The 20,801-nt window shown below is 57.1% G+C and overlaps 3 protein-coding genes across 8 annotated transcripts in view; 1 reads left to right on the top strand and 2 right to left on the bottom strand.

The window, feature by feature from the left end:
• The window catches only part of AP5B1 (adaptor related protein complex 5 beta 1 subunit), a 12,765-nt gene extending 12,639 nt beyond the window's left edge, over positions 1 to 126 (bottom strand). The window contains exon 1 of the mRNA XM_006101569.3: positions 5 to 126. The gene's annotated coding sequence lies outside the window, so the exon portion shown is untranslated. The remainder of the gene's footprint in view (positions 1 to 4) is intronic.
• On the top strand, positions 7 to 11,766 carry OVOL1 (ovo like transcriptional repressor 1). Its single transcript, XM_006101565.3, has 4 exons — positions 7 to 311; positions 7,324 to 7,541; positions 9,394 to 9,583; positions 9,842 to 11,766. The coding sequence occupies exons 1-4, from the start codon at positions 212 to 214 to the stop codon at positions 10,135 to 10,137; spliced, it is 804 nt and encodes a 267-aa protein (XP_006101627.1). The 5' UTR covers positions 7 to 211; the 3' UTR covers positions 10,138 to 11,766.
• The window catches only part of LOC106699327, a 37,531-nt gene continuing 18,639 nt past the window's right edge, over positions 1,910 to 20,801 (bottom strand). Inside the window, exons 7-11 of one of the 6 annotated variants that reach the window (XM_023765057.1) lie at positions 11,036 to 11,184; positions 8,055 to 8,207; positions 7,550 to 7,671; positions 5,564 to 5,685; positions 1,910 to 2,225 (exon numbers count right to left, since the gene is read on the bottom strand). In XM_023765057.1, coding sequence (XP_023620825.1) covers positions 5,677 to 5,685; positions 7,550 to 7,671; positions 8,055 to 8,207; positions 11,036 to 11,184 — 433 coding nt within the window. In that variant the 3' untranslated portion in view covers positions 1,910 to 2,225; positions 5,564 to 5,676. Of the gene's footprint in view, positions 2,226 to 5,563; positions 5,686 to 7,549; positions 7,672 to 8,054; positions 8,208 to 9,462; positions 9,525 to 11,035; positions 11,185 to 20,801 lie in introns of those variants that run through there. The other 5 variants (XR_002832340.1, XR_002832339.1, XR_001350879.2 and 2 more) reach the window with 5 other exon arrangements.

The raw sequence follows: 20,801 nt of genomic DNA on the forward strand, positions 1-20,801 counted from the left end.
GCACCTGGCTGCAGGCGACCTCGTTCGGAGGAGCTGGGAACGGGCGCGGCGTCCGGCCACGGTCTCTCGGCGGAACGCGGGGCTCTTCGGCGACTTCTCCGCGGACCTGCCTCCTTCCCCAGCCGCCTCCAGCCCGGCCCGGACGGCGGACGGTGGACGGCGCCGGCTTTGGTGACGGAAGCGGACGGTGTCGGGCGAGCAGGGTTCGAAAATGCCGCGCGCGTTTCTCGTGAAGAAGCCGTGCGTCTCCACGTGCAAGAGGAACTGGAGTGAACTCCCGGACGAGGAGCGCGGCGAGATCTACGTGCCAGGTGAGGCCTGGCCCGGCCCCGAGGCCCCGCCGCCCTCCAGCCCGGGGCCCCGTCGGGACGGCGGACGCGCGGGGCGCGGTGGCGCGAGCCCGGCGGCCGGCGGAGTCGGGGCGCCCGATTTCATGTTCCAGCGGCCGCAGCCCCGTTAGCCCGCGGCCCGGGGGGGAGGGGAGGGCAGGGGCAGCGGAAGGAGCGGCCGGGTGGGGGCGGGGTGCGGGGCCGCCCGACGAGGGGGAGCAGTTCCCAGGCCCCGCGCCGGGCGGGAGCGGGCGGGTCAGAGGCGCTCGCCTCCGAGCGGCGACCCCCTCCCTCCACCGGCCCGAGCCGCGGCGCAGGGGAGGCAACCGGGTGTGTCACCGCTCAGGCGACCCTCCGCTCCCGCGTCGTAAATCCGGAAAGTCGGGACTTTTATGAGGCGGGAAGAGGGCACTGGAGCGATGCCACTTTGGGGGGCAGGGAGCGAGCTGGAGTTTCGGCTGAGATTTGTGCGAAACGTGAGAGAAGACCGAGTGTGAGCCGCCTGCACCGGCCTCTCCGCTCCCCACCTGCACGGCGGGCCGGGAGGTCGCCGCGCTGAGGGCCGGCGGCGGGGGCACCCCACTGGCCCTGGAGACAAAGGGGGACCAGGGCCCACCTCCGCGACAAACGCCTGCTCCCACCTGGCAGCGGGCACAGTTGAGCTGGGAGTGGTGTTAAGGAGGCCACCCCCCCGCCAGGGGACCAGGCCCCGGGAGGCGGTGCGCCCCGTTTATTTTTGGGAAACGCCTGGACCGCGGCGTCGGAGGCCACTCGGAATGAGTAACCTGCGTTGCTTCTCCCGCGGCGGCCTCTTCCTCTCTCAGCCCCAGAACCTTCTGCTCCCGGGGGCCGCCCCCTCCCCGTCCCCTCCCCCTCCTCCTCCCCCCTGGAGAAAGCCCGCTCCTCGGACGCCCCCTCCCCGCCCCCTCCCCCTCCCCCTCCTCCTCCCCCAGCAAACCCCCCTGGAGAAACCCCGCTCCTCGGACGCCCCCTCCCCGGGCCTGGGGGCGGGGCGGGATGTGCCAAGCACCCGTCCAGCGCCTCCAAGGGGGGAGCGGTTGTAATTAACCAACCGACTTTGACCCTTGATCCGCGGGCTCCCTGGCACCGCCCCAGGCCTTGGAGAAAAGTGGAGAAATGAGGGCGGTGGGGGCCCTGTGCGGGCTCTTGCCTCAGTTTCTCTCCCGAATACGTTTCTGGAAAAGGCGCTGTGGTTACCTGCGTGGCCGACCCACCGGGGTCCAAAGGCCCGCGGCGCTGGCGGGATGTGTCCCAGCGCGGCCTTCTCTCCAGCCCGAGACCCCGTGCGTGGCCTCCGTCCACCGGGGCTCCGGTGGGAAACGGACACGGAGGGGAGTGAGCTGCCTCCTCCCCGAGGCGGACTAGCGGCGCCCGGGCTGTTTACAGTTTCTTGCGGGGGTTCCAGGGCCAGCAGGGCCGTGCGGGTGCGGGCCGAGCTTCCTCCCGCCCGCCTCCTCCCTCACCTGTGTTTGACTTGCTGCTTAGCTGCTCCCTGGGATCTGATAACTGAACTTGGACTGTGGTAAAGGTGAGCTGAGAGCCTTGCAGGAGACTCGCTGTGCTGTTATTTTTAGTTTTATTTCACATCCCAATCAGGAACAGATCATGTGTTGACTTTTACAAAGGACAAAGAAATTCCGTTTGCTGAAATCATTGACTTCCTTTGGCCTGGTGATTTTCCCCGCAGTTCTGGCGGCCACGGTGGGTGGCTGAGGGGACCTCCAGCCCAGGGCTGTCCCATCGGGTGCAGAGGAGGGCTTCTGGGCGTCTGTCACCTGCCGCTGTGATCCAGGTGAGGGAGGCCGGCCGGCCACTCGCTCTGCAGGATGGAGGTGCGTGTGAGATGTGTCCTCACCGCTCTGGCCAGGGAGAAGCCTGTGGAGTCAAGTAAAGGGTAGAAGTTAAAGAACTTAATTTTGTCTCAAAAGCCCTGTGGCGCACTGGAGAGTTTCCCCAGTTTTTGGAAATGAGAAATGGAATGTTCTCGGGCCACGCTCGGGTGCCTCAGATGGCTGGCCTGTCCCCTGGCTGGGCCATCCATCACCAGTCGACTGTGACCCCACCAGGAGCCGGCTGGGCACGTTTCCGTCACCCCACCTCACAGACCGGGCACGTTGTGACCAGTTAAGCATTGACCCCATCCATCCCCCTGAGAGGCACTGCAGGGGCTGGGAACAGGGAAGTGTTTGAGGTCTGACCTTCCCGCCAGGGCCCTCTGAGACCCTTAAACACCAGAGAGCGCGGAAGGAGTTGTACTTGTACTGACTGAAGGCCCTGGGCCCAGTCCCACCAGCACTCCAGGCTCTCGCCCTGAGGCACAGTTCAAGAGGATCCCCCAACACACATCCCCAGGGCTGAACCTTTCCCTTGGGCCTCATTCTCCTCCCAAAGCCAAGGACAAGCCCAGGAGTGGCTGGGGGCCACGGGGGTGGGAGATGGCTGCACACCGCTGGGCGGTGAAAGGGTTTGCAGTTAAGGTTAAGATGCTACCGCGGTGCCCTTCACTCCCCTCTCCCCCTGGTCTCCCCTGGCTTCCTCCTTTGTTATGTCAGTGTTGACTACAGTGCTGGGAGTAATGCTGGTTTCTTGAGGATGCCCCCACCCATTGTACCCAGGGGCTGAATTCCATTTCATGGTCTGAAGGGGAAGCTCCCACCGAGCAAGTCCTCCAAGGCCTTAAGTGCAACCTCAATCTCCCTCAATCTCGCGAGGCCAGAAAGGCTCTTGAAGGTAGATGGACCCGGGAAGCTGGAATGACATGGGCATCCCAGGGCCTCTTGCAGGCCCCCAACCACCCCCTCCTCTGCTTCGAGCCCCTGCTGCCTGTTCTGCCAGTTCCTCAGCACATGCCCACCCCGAGGAGGCAGACAGGCTACTGTGCAGGAGACTGGTGTTTCCTCACCTGGCCCTGAAGGCCACGAAAGTCAGCTTTGGGTCCCAGAATACACGTGTGGGGGTGGGGAGAGATTAGGCCTCTGGTGATCATGATGATGATGATGATGATGTTTTTTAAATGTATTGATTTGAGGGGGGGGGGGGGAGATGTTGTTCCACTTACTTATGCATTCATCGGTTGATTCTTGTATGTGCCCTGAATGGGGATCGAACCTACAACCTTGACATATCGGGACAATGCTCTAACTCTAACCAACTGAGCTACCCTCGTGGGGCTGGTGATGATTACTCTTGTGATTCCTGGGAAGTGTTGGCAGTGAACGACTTGTCACCAAGCTCTCCAGGGAGCAAGGCTGGGAGAGTAGACAGCCAGACAGTGGATGGGGACAGAAGAGCAACTTGGGGCTGGGCAGGGGGCTAAATGGGACTCCTACCTGTCCCGGGGGGGGCCGTCACCCGGCTGCCAACCTGTTTGTCCCTAGCTTGGATGACCCAAGGCAGAATCCTGCCAGACCATTTGTCCCAGCAGGAGAGCTGTGAGGGCAAGTCCTCTGGGCACAGGGAGGACAGGAGCGAAGCATGGGTTTTGTTGATATCAGGGTTTCTTTTTAACGCTGTTCACTTCCAACAAGTCTTGTGCGGATCCTGCAGGATGCCCAGCCCTGTGCTGAACGGGAGGGTAGGAAGGATGCAAACGGGGCTGTCCACCTAGTGCAGGGGTCCTCAAACTTTTTAAACAGGGGGCCAGTTCACTGTCCCTCAGACCGTTGGAGGGCCGGACTATAGTTTAAAAAAAAACTATGAACAAATTCCTATGCACACTGCACATATCTTATTTTGAAGTAAAAAAACAAAACGGGAACAAATACAATATTTGTATTTGCATGTGGCCCGCGGGCCGTAGTTTGAGGACCCCTGACCTAGTGTGAGGGCTGAGTGCACAGTTTCAACTTCATTACAGACGTGATATGAAAAGTGGGTGGGGAGCGGGGAAAAGACACTGCCTGAGAGAGAAACTTGGCGTTCACAGAATGGAAGCACCAGGCTGAGGGACAGACCCATTATGTTTCCGGGGCTGCGGCCTCTGCCAGTTGGCTGGCACTGGCTTTCTTTCGGGCATTGCTCGCTGACCTGCTGGGGCTGGAGGAGATGGGCACAAGACCCCTGCCCTTGCTGATAAGGGTGTCAGGCGGCCTAACACCAACCTGGGATGTACTGACGCAGTGGGTTCCCCCCACCCCATTCAGAGCTCAGTGGACCCCCACCCCCCAGGTCAGCACCAGCCCCAGGGTCAGAGGCTGTGCATCCTCGCATCTGCTTCACTTGCTCTCTCTCCCCAGAGAGCTGAGACCAGACCTCGTGCCCAGCCCTGGCCTGAGGCCTTAGACGGAGCAGGACCTGGCACTCTGTCCAGTATTTGGCCCAATAGCTTTACAAAAAAGATTTAATCCTCACCTGAGGATATGCTTATTGATTTTAGAGACGGGGGATGAAGGGGAGGGAGAGAAACATTGATGTGAGAGGGCACCTCGATTGGTTGCCTTCCATATGTGCCCCAACCGGGGATCGAACCCGCAACCTTCTGGTATATGGGACGACACTTCAACCAACTGAGCCACACCGGCCAGGAAGGGCCCAGTAGTTTTCAATCCAAGAAAGACAGGACTAGCTGAGGGTGAGGGAGGGGGAAGGCCCTCAGATGGGCGGCTGCTCTGGGCCTCTGCCCTCAATGTCGTGCAGGTGGAGGCAAGTTGGGCAACAGAAGGGGAACCCGCAAACCCCCTGAGGGAGTGAGGAGAGGGCCAGGCTGGTTTGGCCTTGGCCTTGCCACACGCCACAGCTGTGGGCGGGCAATGAATAGCCACAGCGGCCACCGCCTTGCCGGAAACATCTAATTAGGGGACAGAGGTGCACAAGGCAGGCCCAACCAGTTCTGCTTCCTGCCTCCTGCCACTCGGTGACACTCAGTGACACCCAGTGACAGGAGCGGCACGCCGATGAGCACTCCCTGTGCGTGCGGCAGCATCAGGGACACGCTCGTGGGGGTGGCAGGAAGACAGGTTTGGCAGGTGGCTAGGACGAGGCAAACATCCCCACCCTGGCAGCCATGAGGCTCCCCCTCCGTGGAGCTAGAGGAGCAAGGAGGCCAGGCCGGGTGGGCGCACACGTCCCCAGTTCCTTAGCGCCCGCATTCCAAGGTTTCTGTGTAATGGGAGAGGCAGGCACAGGGTCCCTCCCAAACTCGCGTGGATCCTTGGAACACTACCCATGAGCCCATCTATTAGAGAGGGAACCGCGAGCCACACCAGCTGCCTCACCTGCTGTCCCTCCTCCCTCTGTGGCTCCATGTGCGCGTGCGGCGCGGCTCCCACTCTCCGGAGCCTCACTCACGCTCTCCGACACCGAAAGACAGGAGAGGGTAGAGGTTCCATTACCTGGACTGAGAAATGGAAATAGTCATTCAGCTTTGAATTCTTGGCCAAGATCTGTAATAGCTGCTAAACCGCCAACATTCAGACACGCCCCTGGCCCCCCCAGCCCGTGTATATAGACAGCTGCCCTTGCAGCAAGACAGGAGTCGTGTCCCCCCACCCCAACCCCCGGGCTTGGGCTTGCTGGCCAGCCTTCCAGGGCCTGGGGAGGTGCCACGCCATCTCAGGGGCCAGGCCAGGGCCAGGCACTGGTGAATCAACTCCCGGAATGAGGTGGCTCATTAAAGTCCCCCGGACAGACGGACGCCAGTGCCAGCAGAACGGGTTTGGGCGGCAGGCCGCGCATTCTTCCTCTGTCAGACCTTTGTTGTGTTTTGAGGGGGCGAGAGCCGGGGCCTCTCCCGAAACTTCGGTGTCTCACATTCACCCTCCATCCGTACGTTCCTCTGCCTCCCCCCACGTCGTCTGTCCACCTGGGCCTCGGCGCAGTGGCCTGGAGAGGCGGTGAGGGCAGCAGCCCTCCTGCCTGGGTCCCTCTGTCTCACCAGCTGTGGGCAGTGGGCCTTGTCATGGGCCTGACACCCCAACTCAACCTAAGTCCCTCTCCCTGAAGCTCACTCGTCCTTTCTTTCTTGGCCCCTCTGGGTTTTTCCTTCTGTGGCTTGGAAAATGCTCCTCACGTGTGGGTTTTAAGTACAGAGCTTTGCCTTTTTGGAAGAAAATTCTTGACTAAACTGAAACATTAGATTGCTTGCCCCAGCTGCCAGCTCTGAGGCTTGTTTCCTGTGTCACTCAGAACTCTTCCTCCTCCCTAGTGGGGACCAGGGCCAAGCCTCCCCGGCCCCGTTCAGTGTGAGGTGTCTGTCGTGGGGAGCGGTCATGTCAAAGGCTGCCAGGTATCGGTGCCGAGGAGGGCGGTGGTGCCCAGGAGGGCGGGAGCCCAGCCTCACTGTACAGCGAGCGGTCCCTGCTGTGGGGGAGGGTTGCGTAACAGCTGGGCAGGTGCCCAGGAGACTGTTACGCAGCATCCACCTGCTGCTCCCTGACCTCCTCCCTGCTCCACCCCACCTGGCCTGTTTGCCTGCCAAGCTGGGCCAGTGGGAGGGGGGTCCCTGGAGCCCTACTGGGCTACAACGGCGGGGACTGGCCAATCGGAGGAGGAAGGGGCTAGGAGCACCCAATCCCTAAAGCCTGCAGCTAAATTGCCTAGAGGAGAGGCCCAGGGTGGCTCAGGCCACCAGGAACTCTTCCGGGGCAGGGATGAGTCCCTGAGCGCAGGCCTCCAGGAGCATGGATGAGGCCTGGAATCCAGAGGGACTGGCCCAGGTGGGGCAGGCAGACTGCTCCGGAGGGATAATTGGCAGGGCAGGTTTGGTCCTCCCAGTTCCGCTAAGACACAAATTACTCAGCGGGCAGGCCTGTGGGTCGAGGCGCTTGGCTGGCGTCACCTGTAATTACCTTAATGGGGCAGGAGGGAGGTGCAGTGTGTAGTGGGCTGGGGGTAGCCCTGCTCGGCCACATGCCTGCCAGGGGTGGGATGGAGGCTCCAGGTTCCAGCTAGCTAAGTGCCAGGGAGCCTTCCTGAAATCCCACTGAACCCCCTTTTCTCCACCAAGCCCCTCACCTGGCCATTCTTCTCTCTGCAGTCAGCCTGGGCTTCTATCCGCCACAGCCCTGCCCGGAGCCAGAGCCATCGGTGGCTGAGCCCCCTTCTTGCCCCCTCGCTTTGGACATGAGCCTTCGAGACTCCGGCTACAGCGTGGCCTCTGGACCCTGCGTGGTGGCCCAGCTGCCCTCCGAAGACATGGGCCGCCTGGCGGACCCCCAGAGCAGAGACCACGGCTTCTTGCGCACCAAGATGAAGGTACTGACCTCACACTGTCTCTGAGGAACAGCCCAGGAGATGTGGCACAAATGAGACCTAAGTGGAGACCGGCCTGAGGTCTGGGTCCAGGTTTCTGCAGAGGTGACCCTGCGCTGGGCAGAGACAGGGGCTGGAAGAGATGAAAAGTGGCTCTAAAGTGAGGCTGTCATGCGGGGAAGCAGCAGAGGGGTTCAAAGGACATTTAAGCCTTGGGAGTCCATTCTGGGGGTTTAGTTTTATTTCTGGCCTCAAGGGGAGCCTGTTCACACCGAAGTCCTAGGAAAATCAGGGAGACGTGAGGCCGGCTCAGCACCTCCTGGGGCCCCATCCGGGCAGCCATGCGAGTGAGGTCTGGAGTCGGCCTGGTGGTTGGCTATCTGCTGAGGCACGTGCTCGACAGTCTCTGCCTCACCCAGTGCCACTCGAGGCCTTGGGCCTAGGGCAGGCCTGGTGGGTGCCCCGCTGTGCTCAGCAGTGGGAGCGGTACGTGCCCCAGGCTTTCGAGGAGCGCACCTGCGCAGGCTGCCCTGGCCGGGCCTGCCTTCCTGAAAGCTCCCGGCCGGGAGGCGCCCGCAGCGCGGATCCAGTGGAAGCGTTCTTGAAGCGCCGTCCATGTGCCAAAAGGCTGGAGAAGCTGGCAGTGGGTCCTGCTCTTTCCTCTGTTTCCTGCGGAGGCCAAGTGTGTGTTGTAATGAAAGGGGAACCACCCAGATGCGCTGGGCTGGCCAGAGAGCCAGCACCGGCGGCGCCCCTGATCCCCACACCCCCTTCCTCCCAGCCCGGGGCCCCAGTAGGGAGGGAGGGATGCAGAGAAAGCAGAGGGCACCGGAGAGCAGGTGCTGGAATGAGTCCTGGTCTTTTTTTTTTCTTTTAATATATTTTTATCGATTCAGAGAGGAAGGGACAGGGAGAGAGAGACAGAAACATCAAAGATGAGAGAGAATCATTGATTGGCTGCCTGGGAATCGAGCCTGCAACGGGCATGTGCCCTTGACTGGAATCGAACCCTGGACCCTTCAGTCTGCAGGCCGATGCTCTATCCACTGAGCCAAACTGGCTAGGGCAAATCCTGGTCTTGACTAGCTGGCAATAAGGAGCATTTACCCGGGGCCAGGGCACAGAGGACGAGGTGCGGGGTGACAGGTGCACCCAGTGCACAGGGAGCTCAGGAGGAGTTGCCAGCGACGGCCACCCACCAAGTACAGGCAGCCTCAGAACAGTAACAGGTGGGGCGTTGCGGCCACATCTCCACTTAGGATAGATTTGAGATTTTCCACAATTACAAAAAAACAAAACGAAAAATGCTTATAAGCAAGCAAGTCATCAGGTAGCAAAGGGACTCAGACCGTATCATGTCAGGTCTGGCTCAAGTAAAACCAGGGGCAGGGCTCCCCTGGAGGGGCCCAGGCTCCCAGCGGTGTCTCCGCCGGGAAAGGCTGTGCAGGAGACAGTGTTGTGGACATTCTTCCCTGTCCCAAGGCATAGAATGTGGACGGAGAGCAGATACGACAGGGAAAGATTTGGGCTCAGCGAAGGGGAGAACGTTCTAGCAGGTAGAATCGCTGAGGATGAATGGGCTGTCTATATAGGGAGTTCCCTGCCCGTCTCCAGAAAAGAAGGGGCTGGCTGGCAACCTTGAAAGAGGACTTGGGAAGCTCACAGGAGGCTGACGTTGACTCAGAGATTCTTTCTGGTCACCACTGATCTCTGTGAGCCAGCAGCACAGAGGTGTGGCCTCGGGTGGTGTCACTTTCCTCAGGGGGTCTGGGGGCTGGCATTTGTGTCCTGCCAATCTGCCAACCTGCAGTCCTAACTGCTGGGTATCTGTCACAAAGACTGTCCTTGCCCACAGGTGACGCTGGGGGACAGCCCCAGTGGAGACCTCTTCACCTGCCACATCTGCCACAAGGCCTTCACCTACCAGCGCATGCTGAATCGCCACATGAAGTGTCACAACGACGTCAAGAGGCACCTCTGCACCTACTGTGGGAAGGGTTTCAATGACACCTTCGACCTGAAGAGACACGTCCGCACCCACACTGGTGAGAGGAGCCCCGTGGTTGGCGCCTGCCTGAGGCCACGTGGGACACTCGGCAGGCCTGCTGCCTGGGGGTGGGGGGCTGGGAGGGGCACCGGAGCTCAGGGAGAAGCCGTCCTCAGCTCAGCAGTTTGGGCCCTCGGGGAGCTGGAGATGCACAGGCCTCCGTCCCTTCCTCTTCCCCAGAGTTAGGTGGCCGGGCCTTTCTGTGCCCGGGAAGCTGCTGTCAGGTCCCTGACGCCCAGCCCTGTCCTCCTCGCAGGCGTGAGGCCCTACAAATGCAGCCTGTGTGACAAGGCCTTCACACAGCGCTGCTCCCTGGAGTCTCATCTCAAGAAGATCCATGGCGTGCAGCAGAAGTACGCATACAAGGAGCGGCGGGCCAAGCTGTACGTGTGCGAGGAGTGCGGCTGCACGTCCGAGAGCCAGGAGGGCCACATCCTGCACCTGAAGGAGCACCACCCTGACAGCCCGCTGCTACGCAAGACCTCCAAGAAGGTGGCCGTGGCCTTGCAGAACACCGTCAACTCCCTGCTGCAGAGCAACCACCACCTCTGAGTGCGCCGTCCGGCCCAGGAAGGGCCACCACCCTGCAGCCTGGCCAGTCCACCTCCTGCAGCCTCCTGCTGGAACACTGGTGATCGGGACTGAAGCCCCAGGATGTGTGCTCACTCAGCCCCGCACTGACCTCTGCTCATATCGGCCTTTTTGTATTTTGGGCGGAGGCTGATCCAAGCCTGTATTATGGGCAGACGGGCAGGGGCCAGGCCAGGACTGCCTTTGAGGAAGCAGCACACCTGCAGAGCCAGGAACTCTTTCCCGGAGGAGGGTGGTCCTGTGACCTTTCTGCCTCTGGAGCACAGGGTGGGGGCTGCTGGTCCCCCGTGGGTGGCAGGGCCAGGAGCACTGGCAAAAAGCACCCTGTGAGAGACGGCCGTGGGCTTGGCGATGACCTGCCTGGCAGTGCTTCTGATGCCCAGGGCTGCAGGGCTCTGCCCTCTGCGGGGCGCGTGCGCCGCTGAAGATGTGCGCGCCTGCACACACGGGAGGCCTTTCCACATATCACCTCATTTTAAAAAATCAATGACAAGGTGCCAAGGAGGTTTTATTCCCTTTTTTTAAAAGATGACAAATGTATAGATATTAATATATTTTTGGTGCTGATGGCGACTATTTTTAAGAGAGGATGGAGCTGGCTTATCTCTCTCCCCTGAGGTTCTATTTATCCTGGACATTTCACGTGCTCCGTGCCGTGGTTCTGGGGTGGCTACCCTGACGCCCCAAGCTTCCTGCTACCTGTGTCCTTCCTCGGCCTTGTCTGGTCCCCTGCCACCAGGACAGCACATCCCATCTGCTCTTCCCTCCCACAGCTCTGCCTCCCTCCCACTGCTTCCAGGCAGCCTGGGCCGACCAAGGGCCTTCTGATCAGATAACAGACTTGTGCGTAACAGCTCACGGTTTTGGAGGTCGAGGGCTTGTCTGGGTCTAGCTTCACGGGTGAGCCAGGTGGGGAGAATCTTTGAGAGGCCCAGAGCTGTGGCCTGAAGCACAGAAGAGTCCAGGCCAGGCCACAAGGCCTGCTCTTTTCCTGGTTGAGTCAAAAACCTGAGAACAAGAGCCAAAAGTTGGGACAGAATTATAACCAGACACATCAGAAACCTGTAGCGGGAGGACAGTATTAGATGGCTAATAAGTTATATTTGTAGCCTTTTTTCTGTTTTTCAAGTAGCAAGGCTGGGTCTCGAGCCAGTGGCTCCAACTGAGGGACTCGCCAGGCTCCTTAGCTTGTCAGGTTTCCTGCTAATAACAGGAACGGGGCGTGGGTCAGAGGGGAGAGCTGGGCAGGGGTTGAAGAAGAGCGAGAAGGCACACTTAAAAGTGGCCCACAGAACACAGCCGCTGGCCACCCCTGAAGACGTGCCCAGGAAGAGCAGCATCGCACAGCCCGGCTGAGGGCAAGGAGCCCCTCGCTGCCCTCTGCATGGAGACTTGCTTTACTTGCCTGCAGAGCGTGGGCGCTGCTGTGTTCTGGAAGTTCTATAGGACAAAATAACGTCTGGAAGCTCTGTTTGTTTACATGTCTGTATCCCCGTGTTCCTTGCCAATCTGAGGGAGTCACAAGGCTCTGTGTTGTCTATTTTATAACTTTCTCTCCAGTTATTAAAATAAAAGAAACTTTTTTCTGTGTTTTTTTGTTTTGTTTTTTGTTGTTATTTGTCTTATAGGCCTATTTCCACTTGCAGGAAATTAATCAAAACAATTGATGCATTCTATTAAAAGCTTTATCCTCTTACGGTTACCAGTGGGTTCAGACAAGGCCTGACCCAGACAGATTGGGTGGCCTGCCTCTGGTCTCGCAGTCAGTACCTGCAGACCCCAGACTGGCGGGGCCTCGCCCAGGGCTCTCTGCCTGCCTGATGCTCCCACATCCTGATACAAGGCTTCCCACTGGGCAGGTACAACCACTCGGGTCCAGTCTGGCGTCTGTTCCCAACCGCCTGCCAGGACCACAGGAGGAAGAGCCACATTCCCAAATAATAGGGCACACAGTTCATGTCACTTCCGGGTCAGACACCGCGATGGAGTCTGTGCCAGGCACACTCGTGTGTTGTACGCATCAGCTCACTGGACCTTCCAGCCGCCCTCTGAGGCAGGAGGTTGTCGCCACCCGGCAGAGAGAAGTCAGGTGGCTGGCTCACAGTCTCCGACTAACCAGTAATGGAGCTGGACACAAACCAGACCGGCTCAGGTCTATGCCTGCAAGCACTGTGCACACTGCTATGTAGAGACCAGGAGACCTCGTGGCACCTCAAGGAAATGCAAAGTAACAGCAAATCTAGAGATGACCTGGTCCTCCCATCACCGACCCAGGATCGTCTCCGAGTCCCAGGTCGGTATTCTCCCGTCACGCCCCGCCAGGTGGACGAGGAGGGGAGGGGAGCTGCCAGGCTGGGCCCCTGGCGTGATGCTCCGGGAGGCGCGGGAAGGGTCAGTGCTCTGGTGCTGTGAGGACGAAGGAAAACGTTGATCTGACCTCCAAGGCTCCCTGTGAGAAGCCCCGAGGATTGGAAAGGGCCACTAACCCTCCTGTGTCTCTTTAAATAGCTAGGCACAGAGGATCGCTCTTATCTCAAGGGCCCCCATGTGAAAGACCAACCAAATCTCCTTTTCACAGGTCCCACGGGGAGCAGAGCCCATTGTTGGAGCCCAGATGATTAACCGCTATGTAAACTGGAGGAGGAGCTGAGGACAGACAGGCTTCCAGGAAGCCAGGGATGGGGTGTGGGGAGGGTCCTGGGGCTCCCTCAGCTCTACTCTCTCCCATTCCTCAGAGCTCAAGGCTTGGACACCTTCCCTAGCAGGCTCGGGCCAGTCACTTTTTTTTCCAGCCAGATCATTTGGGGGCTCATCATGATCTCCAGACTTCGTAGGATGGATACCATGAGGGAAACAAGAGCGATACGGGTCCCTCGCTGACAGAACTAGGCCCAGACAGGAGAGGGAAATGATTAGTGCAAATCATTCTATAACTAAGGACAAATGGTATGGCTGCACTACAGATGCTCTGGAACCCAAAAGAGTCTTTGTATCTGAAAGAATAAAGACTTCTTGGAAGAGGTGGGATCCAGCTGGTCTGGGAAAATGGGAGGATCTGAACAGAACAAAAGAAAAGGGAAGGTGTTTTAGGGTCAGGGCCTGGCCGGTTTTGCCCAGTGAATAGAGTGTTGGCCTGTGGATTGACGGGTCCCGGGTTCGATTCCAGTCAAGGGCACATGCCCAGGTTGCGGGCTAAATCCCCAGTAGGAGGTGTGCAGGAGGCAGCTACTCAATGATTCTCCACATCATTGATGTTTCTATCTCTCTCTACCTCTCCCTTCCTCTCTGAAATCAATACAAATATATTTAAAATGAATGAATGAATTAATTAATTAATTAAAAACAACAACAAAATCCATAACATCTATGAGGGGCAATAAAGCAGGTCACAATAAAACGAGGTATGTCTGTATTTCCACCGACAATCTGGATGCTTGCACCATTCGGTCCGTCAGCCACAGCACGGGTGTTTTTTGAGCCCTGCCCGGGTGCCAATAAGAACTGGTAACAAAACAAGATTCTGAGAGACAGGAGAGCTGACTGGGACCTAGCAAGAGGGTCATATGAGGAGGAAGGCAGAGTTCTTCTATTCTCACACCGAAAAACACGGCAACAAGTGCAAGGTGGGAAAACTTTACAACAGGAAGTGCTATAAAGGTTTCTACTTTATATTTTTCATGTCTAATTTTTTTCTACAATGGCATATATTATTTTTACAATGAGAAGAAAATAAAGTTATAAAACAATTTAGGGTGCTAGTAGACTTGAAATTCAACACGTCAACAGGGAGATGGGGCTGCCTCCCGAAAAGCTAATGTGATCTTTGACAATAACAGAGATGTGGCAACCAAGACCACCTCCCCGCCCTGGGCTAGGCAGCAGTCAGTGGGTGGCAGGGGAAGAGCAGAGACCGGTTGAGGCCCAGCCCTGCCTCATGCTGTCTGTGTGGCCTTCGGCAAGTGACCAAACCTCTCAGTTTTCTCATCTATAAAATAAGGTGAGTTCCTACGTTCAAAAGTCCCTTTCTGCCCGGCCGGCATGGTTCAGTGGTTGAGCCTCGACCCATGAACCAGGAGATCACGGTTCCATTCCAGGTCAGGGCACATGCCTGGGTTGCAGGCTGGATTCCCAGTGTGGGGCATGCAGGAGGCAGCCAATCAATGGTTCTCTTCCATCACTGATGTTTCTATCTCTCTCTCCCTCTCCCTTCCTCTCTGAAACCAATGAAAAAGAAATATTTTTAAAGGCCCTTTCTGTTATAAAGACTTTGTTGCTAGGCCCCCATTTCCATAAAAGCCTCCAGGAAACTGACAAACTGCAGTGGAGTGAGGCGGCTCTAAGGCTGAGAAGCTGCTCAGAGTGGGAACATGGCTGCTGGCAGAGGGAAACGGCTTATCCGCTTATTCCGGCAGTTCCAGTGGCAGACCCTGGGCCAGAAGGGGGGTTGGGGGAACAGACTCCCTCACACAGCGTAACCACAGGGTGGCTGCTGGGGGCAGGAGCCCGGGCACGGTCACCGTAGGGTTGCTGGCCAGGCTGGGGGGCCATTTGTTAGGAACCTCCAGAGGGACTGGGTCACGGGGCTGAAGGCCGACGACGATCTCCAAGGCTCTTTCCACCCACAAGATTCTACAAGGACGGGCCAAAGCGCAGGGGTCAGGACTTCCAGGCCTAATCGCCATTCCCCGGGAAGCAGAGCCAGAGAACAGAATGAAATGGAGAGGAAGCCACCAGCTAGAGTGACACCAGTTGGGAGGCTGTTCCATCCTCCGGCTTGGGGTGATGAGGATGTGGACGCGCAGTGGGCAGGGGCTCCCCTCTCACTGCCACCGGCTCTGGCCCGTCCTCTGGGGCCTCCCAAGACCAGTCCACTCCCTCAGGTGACGGCAGCCGCCTGACCCAGGATGTCCCCGACTCTTCATGTCCCAGACAACCCGCCCTCCTCCTTTCCTCACGCCAGCCCCCTCCCATGTTTCTAGAGTCTGTTTTGAAACTCTAGCTCCCAACCCCAAGCCAATGCGCCCAGCTTAGAGTCCCTTCCTGTAAGCATCCAGCCACTCCTCTCAGTGCCCCTGAGATCGCCCTCCTTGCCTGGCAGCTCTCCTCCTGGGCAGCAGACTCGCTGACATGAGAGGGGGTGGGGGGGGGGCTCAGGCCCCACAGCACTGCAGGGCCGCGCTGGAGGGGAGGCGGAGTCAGGTGTGGAGAGTCTGGTCCTGGGAAGGGGCGGTGCACTGAGCGAGCCGCCAGGTCTGCGTCCTGAATGTAAGAGCTGGGTATGGCGTGAGTGGTTCCCTGTTCCTCACCTGCTCTCTCCACATAAAACGGTGGAGTACTACTTCTCCCTGACCGGCCTTCCAAGCAGAAACACAAATCAGGCGCCTAAAACTGCTCAGCGATGTGCGGGCTGAGCTGGTGGCACTACACACCCGGCCTCAATGTCAAACGGGAGCCCCCACCTCCGACTCCAGACCTGAGGGGCAGCTAACCCGCCCCAACACCACCGAGAGGAGACCTGGCCGAGCTGCCCCAGGCGGAGCCACGAGGGCCACCGCTCAGCTGCTCTGTCCAAGCTGCTGGCCACCCTGCCCGCAAGCACCGCAGCAGAGGTCTCATCGCCCAGAGCAGAGGGGCCATGTACTGGGTAGAGACCACACCAAGAGGCTCCCGGGGCGCCGAGATGCAGGGCCACGGGCCCTGCTAACCCCCGAGTGCTTGGGGCAAGCATCTGGCTTTGGGCACGTAGGTAAACAGTCCTAGAACAGCAGCTAATCACCCCTTCCGTTTATGGAGCTCCTATACACGCTGCCAGCATCATCCTGGGCTTCTCTCTGACATCATCGCGAACCCCCACAACCACCCTGGGAGGTAGTCATTACTGTTCCTATTTTTAGACAGAGAAGTTGAGGCTGGGGAGACGCAGTGCCTGGCTCAAGGTCAGGGGATAGGGAGCCAGCCTCTGGCCTTGGGCTGCTGGACTCAACTGGGGCTCTTGACTTTCAAATTAGCAATGACTGGAACGGGGGGACCCTTTCCTTTCGGTTCTTCATTTACTGACACTGAGCACCTGCTCTGTGCCAAGCGCGGTGCTGAGGCAGGGAACACAGCTGAACGAGGCCCGGGCCGAGCTCCTGAGTTCACCTTCCTGGGGGAAATGGGCATGGCCAGTCAGGGCGGGGTGTGTGTGTGTGTGAAGGGACAGGAGCTGTGTGTGTGTGTGTGAAGGGACAGGAGCAGCAGCGGGTGAGAACTGAGGACAGCAGGAAGGGGCCCACCCTTGAGCAGCCATCTCTGAAGCCCCCAAATGTCACCCATGTCAACAGAGCTGAGAAGCGGGAAAGGGGGGAGAAACCCTGGCAGGGGGGCGCCCCACACGTGCACCATCTGCCTGGCTCCTGCACCGTCCCCATCACTGTCTCTCCAGGCAGGAAAGAGGAGCCTAGGAGACCAACCACCTGCCAAAGCCCCCACGGCCACCCGGCAGCAGATGCCCGGACTGGCTCTCTGTAGCCATCACACTGTCTTCCCAAGAAACACAAGAGGCGAGAGTTCTGGAAGGACCTAAGCCCAACTGTAGGGGAAAAGCCATTGGGGGGGCGGTGGGGAGCAAGGGCCCAAGAGCTGGGGGTCTAGCTCCTGCCCCAGAAATGCCAGGTGTGCTGTTCCCGCTGTCTTAAATATTCCTGTTAAACCGGAGGAAGGGCGAGAGGGACCAGGAGTGGGTCAGGACGTTCCAAACCCATAGGAGCTCCGGCAGGAACTCCCAGCATCCGCCTCCGCGTGTACCTGACCTCCTCCCCACAGTCCCAGTTTTCCAAGGTAGTGATCTCGCTAAGAAACTCATCCTGTCCTCACCACCTAGGCCCATCCAGTCCAGCCGGCTCCAGCCGGCCCCTCTCCGCCTCCCCCGCCTCTGAGGGGGACTCCAGGTAACAGGCCCAGGCGCCTCCCTCTCCCCACACGCAGCGCAGCGGGCGAGCTGCTGAAGGAACCCAGGAGAACTGGTAGAACTTGTGTCCCCTTCGCCAGAGGCACACACGAACCTGCCAGCGGTAATAACAGGGCAAAGGAGCGGACCCGCCTGGGAAGAGGAGGGCAGGCTGGCTGCCACCGCCATGCCAGAGCCCCGGCCATTAGGGCCTTGCTTGGAAGAGGGGCCCTTGGAGAGTGGGGTTCTCTACATTCCTGCCATGACAGACCTGGCAGGCTTTCCCCACCCCAACAAGATGAGTCTCCTCTAATGCTAATACCCACCCCCCTCTCTCCCACGATCTCCCAGGAGTTCTAGACATTCATGTCTCAGCCGTGAGCAGGAACCTCTAGGGCCACCATCATCCCCGACCCCAGCCCTGGCAGCCTCAGGTGTAAGGGGAGGAGAGGAGGTCCTGGAGGTCAGGACAGAAGGGATGGGAGCTGCCCTTAGGAGGCCCAGGTGCTCTGAGGGTGAGCCCTGAGGCAGAGCCCTCTCCTGAGTCTGCTTTGTTTGGGGGGAATTTGTTAAAGTGCAAGAAGAGGGAAAAGAGCAAAGCATTCGAGGTCTCGGTGGGAGAGTCAGGGAGAATCAATATGTATCCAAATTCAACGTGGTGCATTAAAATGTGATGTCCAAATGAGGTTTTGGCAGGTAAATTTTTAGCCTTAATATAAAGAGTTCTTACATATCAATAAGAATAAAATATACCATTAAAAACTGACAAATAGCCCTAGCTGGTTTGGCTCAGTGGATAGAGCGTCGGCCTGAAGGGTCCTGGGTTCGATTCCAGTCAAGGGCACATGCCCGGGTTGTGGGCTCAATCCCCAGTAGGGGGTGTGCAGGGGGCAACTGATCAATGATTCTCTCTCATCATTGATGTTTCTCTCTCTCCCTCTCCCTTCCTCTCTGAAATCAATAAAAATATATATTTTTAAAAAACACACAAAAACAAACAAACAAACAAAAACTGACAAATAGCCCTAGCTGGTTTGGCTCAGTGGATAGAGCGTCGGCCTGAAGGGTCCTGGGTTCGATTCCAGTCAAGGGCACATGCCCGGGTTGTGGGCTCAATCCCCAGTAGGGGGTGTGCAGGGGGCAACTGATCAATGATTCTCTCTCATCATTGATGTTTCTCTCTCTCCCTCTCCCTTCCTCTCTGAAATCAATAAAAATATATTTTTTTAAAAACCACCCTGACAAGTAGTGTGGAGAACCTATTCATAAAAGAAATTCAACATGATCAAAATCATATGAAAAAAATTCAACTTCATTCTATATCTTAAAATAAGATATAGAAATCTATCATAAAACATTATAATAATGAAAAAATAGGAAAAATCAAAATGTTTAACTCTAGAATACCAGTAAAATAAGAAATATTATGTAGCCATTAAATATGTTGTCATAAAAATATTTACTAACAGGAAAATGTTTACAATACATTAAGTTCAAAAGCAGGTCCCAAACATTGTTATGGGTAGGCACATTTTCCATGTTTGTAAACACAAGCCCATGTGTACATCATAAAAGTTAAAGAAGACTAAATTCCACAATGCTCAGAATACTAAGTTATTACTCAATGGCAGAATTATGATTTTTATTTTCATCTGTTTTTTTGTCTATATTTTGTACTTTTTTTCTACAATAACCCCTCCCCCCATTGCTTTTGTAATGAAAAGAAACCTTGGTGACTTTGAAAGAGTCCTTGGCAGAATAAATGTGAGAATCATGTGTATTATGTGTACAGTCTTCACCGAGAAATGGAGTCTTCTCCCTCTTTAAAAAACATATATTTTTATTGATTTCAGAGAGGAAGCGAGAGGGAGAGATGGAAACATCAATGATGAGAGAGAATCATTGATCAGCTGCCTCCTGTACACCCCACACTGGGGATCAAGCCCGCCACCCAGGCATGTGCCCTGACTGGGACTCGAACTGTGACCTCCTGGTTCATAGGTTGACACTCAACTACTGAGCCACACCGGCCAGGCAATTCTTCTCCCCCTTAATCTTACAAGTCGGGGTGAGATGGGAATAGGTGGGAGGAAGGCTGAGGTCTAAGGTCACTTGGGGTGCAGAGATGGGATAAGGAAGGAGACCCAGGAATCCCAACTCTGATGATACTCTGAAATCGACAGGGGGCCCATGACCTTGCATAGAAGGCAGAGGACTGGGAGTCAGAGGATGTGAGTGAATCCTAGGTCTACCGGTTGACACTGAGGAAGATGCTTTATTTCTCTGAAACTCAATGTCTATAAAGGGAAATACAGTAATGCAGAATTACTGTGGGAATTAAATATGACAGTTGTTTGCTTCGTGCGGTATAAAGCCCCAAACATTAGATGTTGTAGTTAATAACATTCATCTCTGATTCAACCTTAGCAAGAAAGGTGGCCAGCGGCTGTGGCCAAGTTTGCATTGGCTGAGAGATTTCTGGATGTGCTGGAGGGAGGGACACATTTTCCCCTGTGTTCAGGCAAGGTCTTGGATTTCCTGGTCCATAGTATAGAAAAGAAAAACAAAATACACCTACTGTGAGTTCAGAGGAAGGTGTTTGGGGGCCTTCTGACTACTCTTTGAGGAAACAATATTTAGCCTGTAATGAGAAACCCCTGGCTAGTCATGTGCTGAGCTCTGGGAAGGAGAAAATGGTACAAAAGGCAGAGGTCTGTGGCCCCATTCACCTATACTTGTTTACTGATGTTTTGGCAAAATGTTTTGGGGCTGGGTTGGGTGGACCAAGGATGCCAGAGCTTGCCATCTGAGGAGATGGGGAGAGGCTGGGTGGTGGTTCTGGTTCGATGGGTCCCCACTCTGCACGAGAGGGGGGAGTCATGGCTTCTGGGCGGAGGTGGCAGGCACGCTCGTGAATATGAGCCCCTCTTGCTCATAACTGGTTGGCTGCTTCTTACAGCGCCACTCGCCGTTTTCACGCAGGATGGCCCCCAATGTCCCCAAAGAGCACTACTGTCTTCATGCCACTACATGAGAGGGATTTATTGGCGAGGTGACAAGCTTTCTAAGTATTGGTCATGTTGGAGACTCATTCTTGACTGCACCACTCCAAGGCCACCCGCCTCAGATGAGAAGCATAATCTTCACTCTTCTTTTCCTCCTCCACCTTTCCTGCCCTTTACTCCCTTTTCTTCCTCCCCTTGTTCCTCAGTCTCCCTCTCCTTCTCCTCGTGTCCCCTCGCTGGTTCCAGATCCAGCCAGCATCCCCCTCTGTGCTCCTCATGTCACAGGCACCCGCCACGGGGAGCCAGCCGATGCAGGTGTCCTGAGCTAGAGCACAGTGGCCTGTGTGATGAGGGCGCAGGCGGAACAGCTCTGGTCAGCAGTGCGGGGCTGTCCCTTCGCGCCCGGCCACCAAGGCTTTGGCTTTCAGAGCTTTATTCCTCGTTTCCTCACCAGTCCCTTCCTCAATTATCCAACACGTCTTTTAAAATCTTTTTGTAACTAAGTTTTTCTCCTAATACTCCTGCCAACCCTGCTCCTTTGCCCAGGCCCCTCCCTCTCTGCAGAGCCTCTGATGGAGCTGCTAGCTGGTGCTGACATGCCCTAGCTGGGCGCTCCGCTCCGCTCCGGGTGTGGTTTCGCCTGGCGGACAGGCAGCGGGCCTCCTGTCCTGTGGGCAGTGGGGAGGGGAGCA

This window comes from Myotis lucifugus, unplaced genomic scaffold (assembly GCF_000147115.1).
Source record: "Myotis lucifugus unplaced genomic scaffold, Myoluc2.0 scaffold_373, whole genome shotgun sequence".
In the NCBI taxonomy this organism is placed as follows: Eukaryota; Metazoa; Chordata; class Mammalia; order Chiroptera; family Vespertilionidae; genus Myotis; species Myotis lucifugus.

Excerpts from the sequence above, each read along its gene's own strand:
- OVOL1 (XM_006101565.3), top strand. The coding sequence starts at position 212 with ATGCCGCGCGCGTTTCTCGTGAAGAAGCCGTGCGTCTCCACGTGCAAG. Across the intron at positions 312-7,323 it reads CGGCGAGATCTACGTGCCAG|TCAGCCTGGGCTTCTATCCG; the intron begins GTGAGGCCTGGC and ends TTCTCTCTGCAG. Across the intron at positions 9,584-9,841 it reads ACACGTCCGCACCCACACTG|GCGTGAGGCCCTACAAATGC; the intron begins GTGAGAGGAGCC and ends TCCTCCTCGCAG.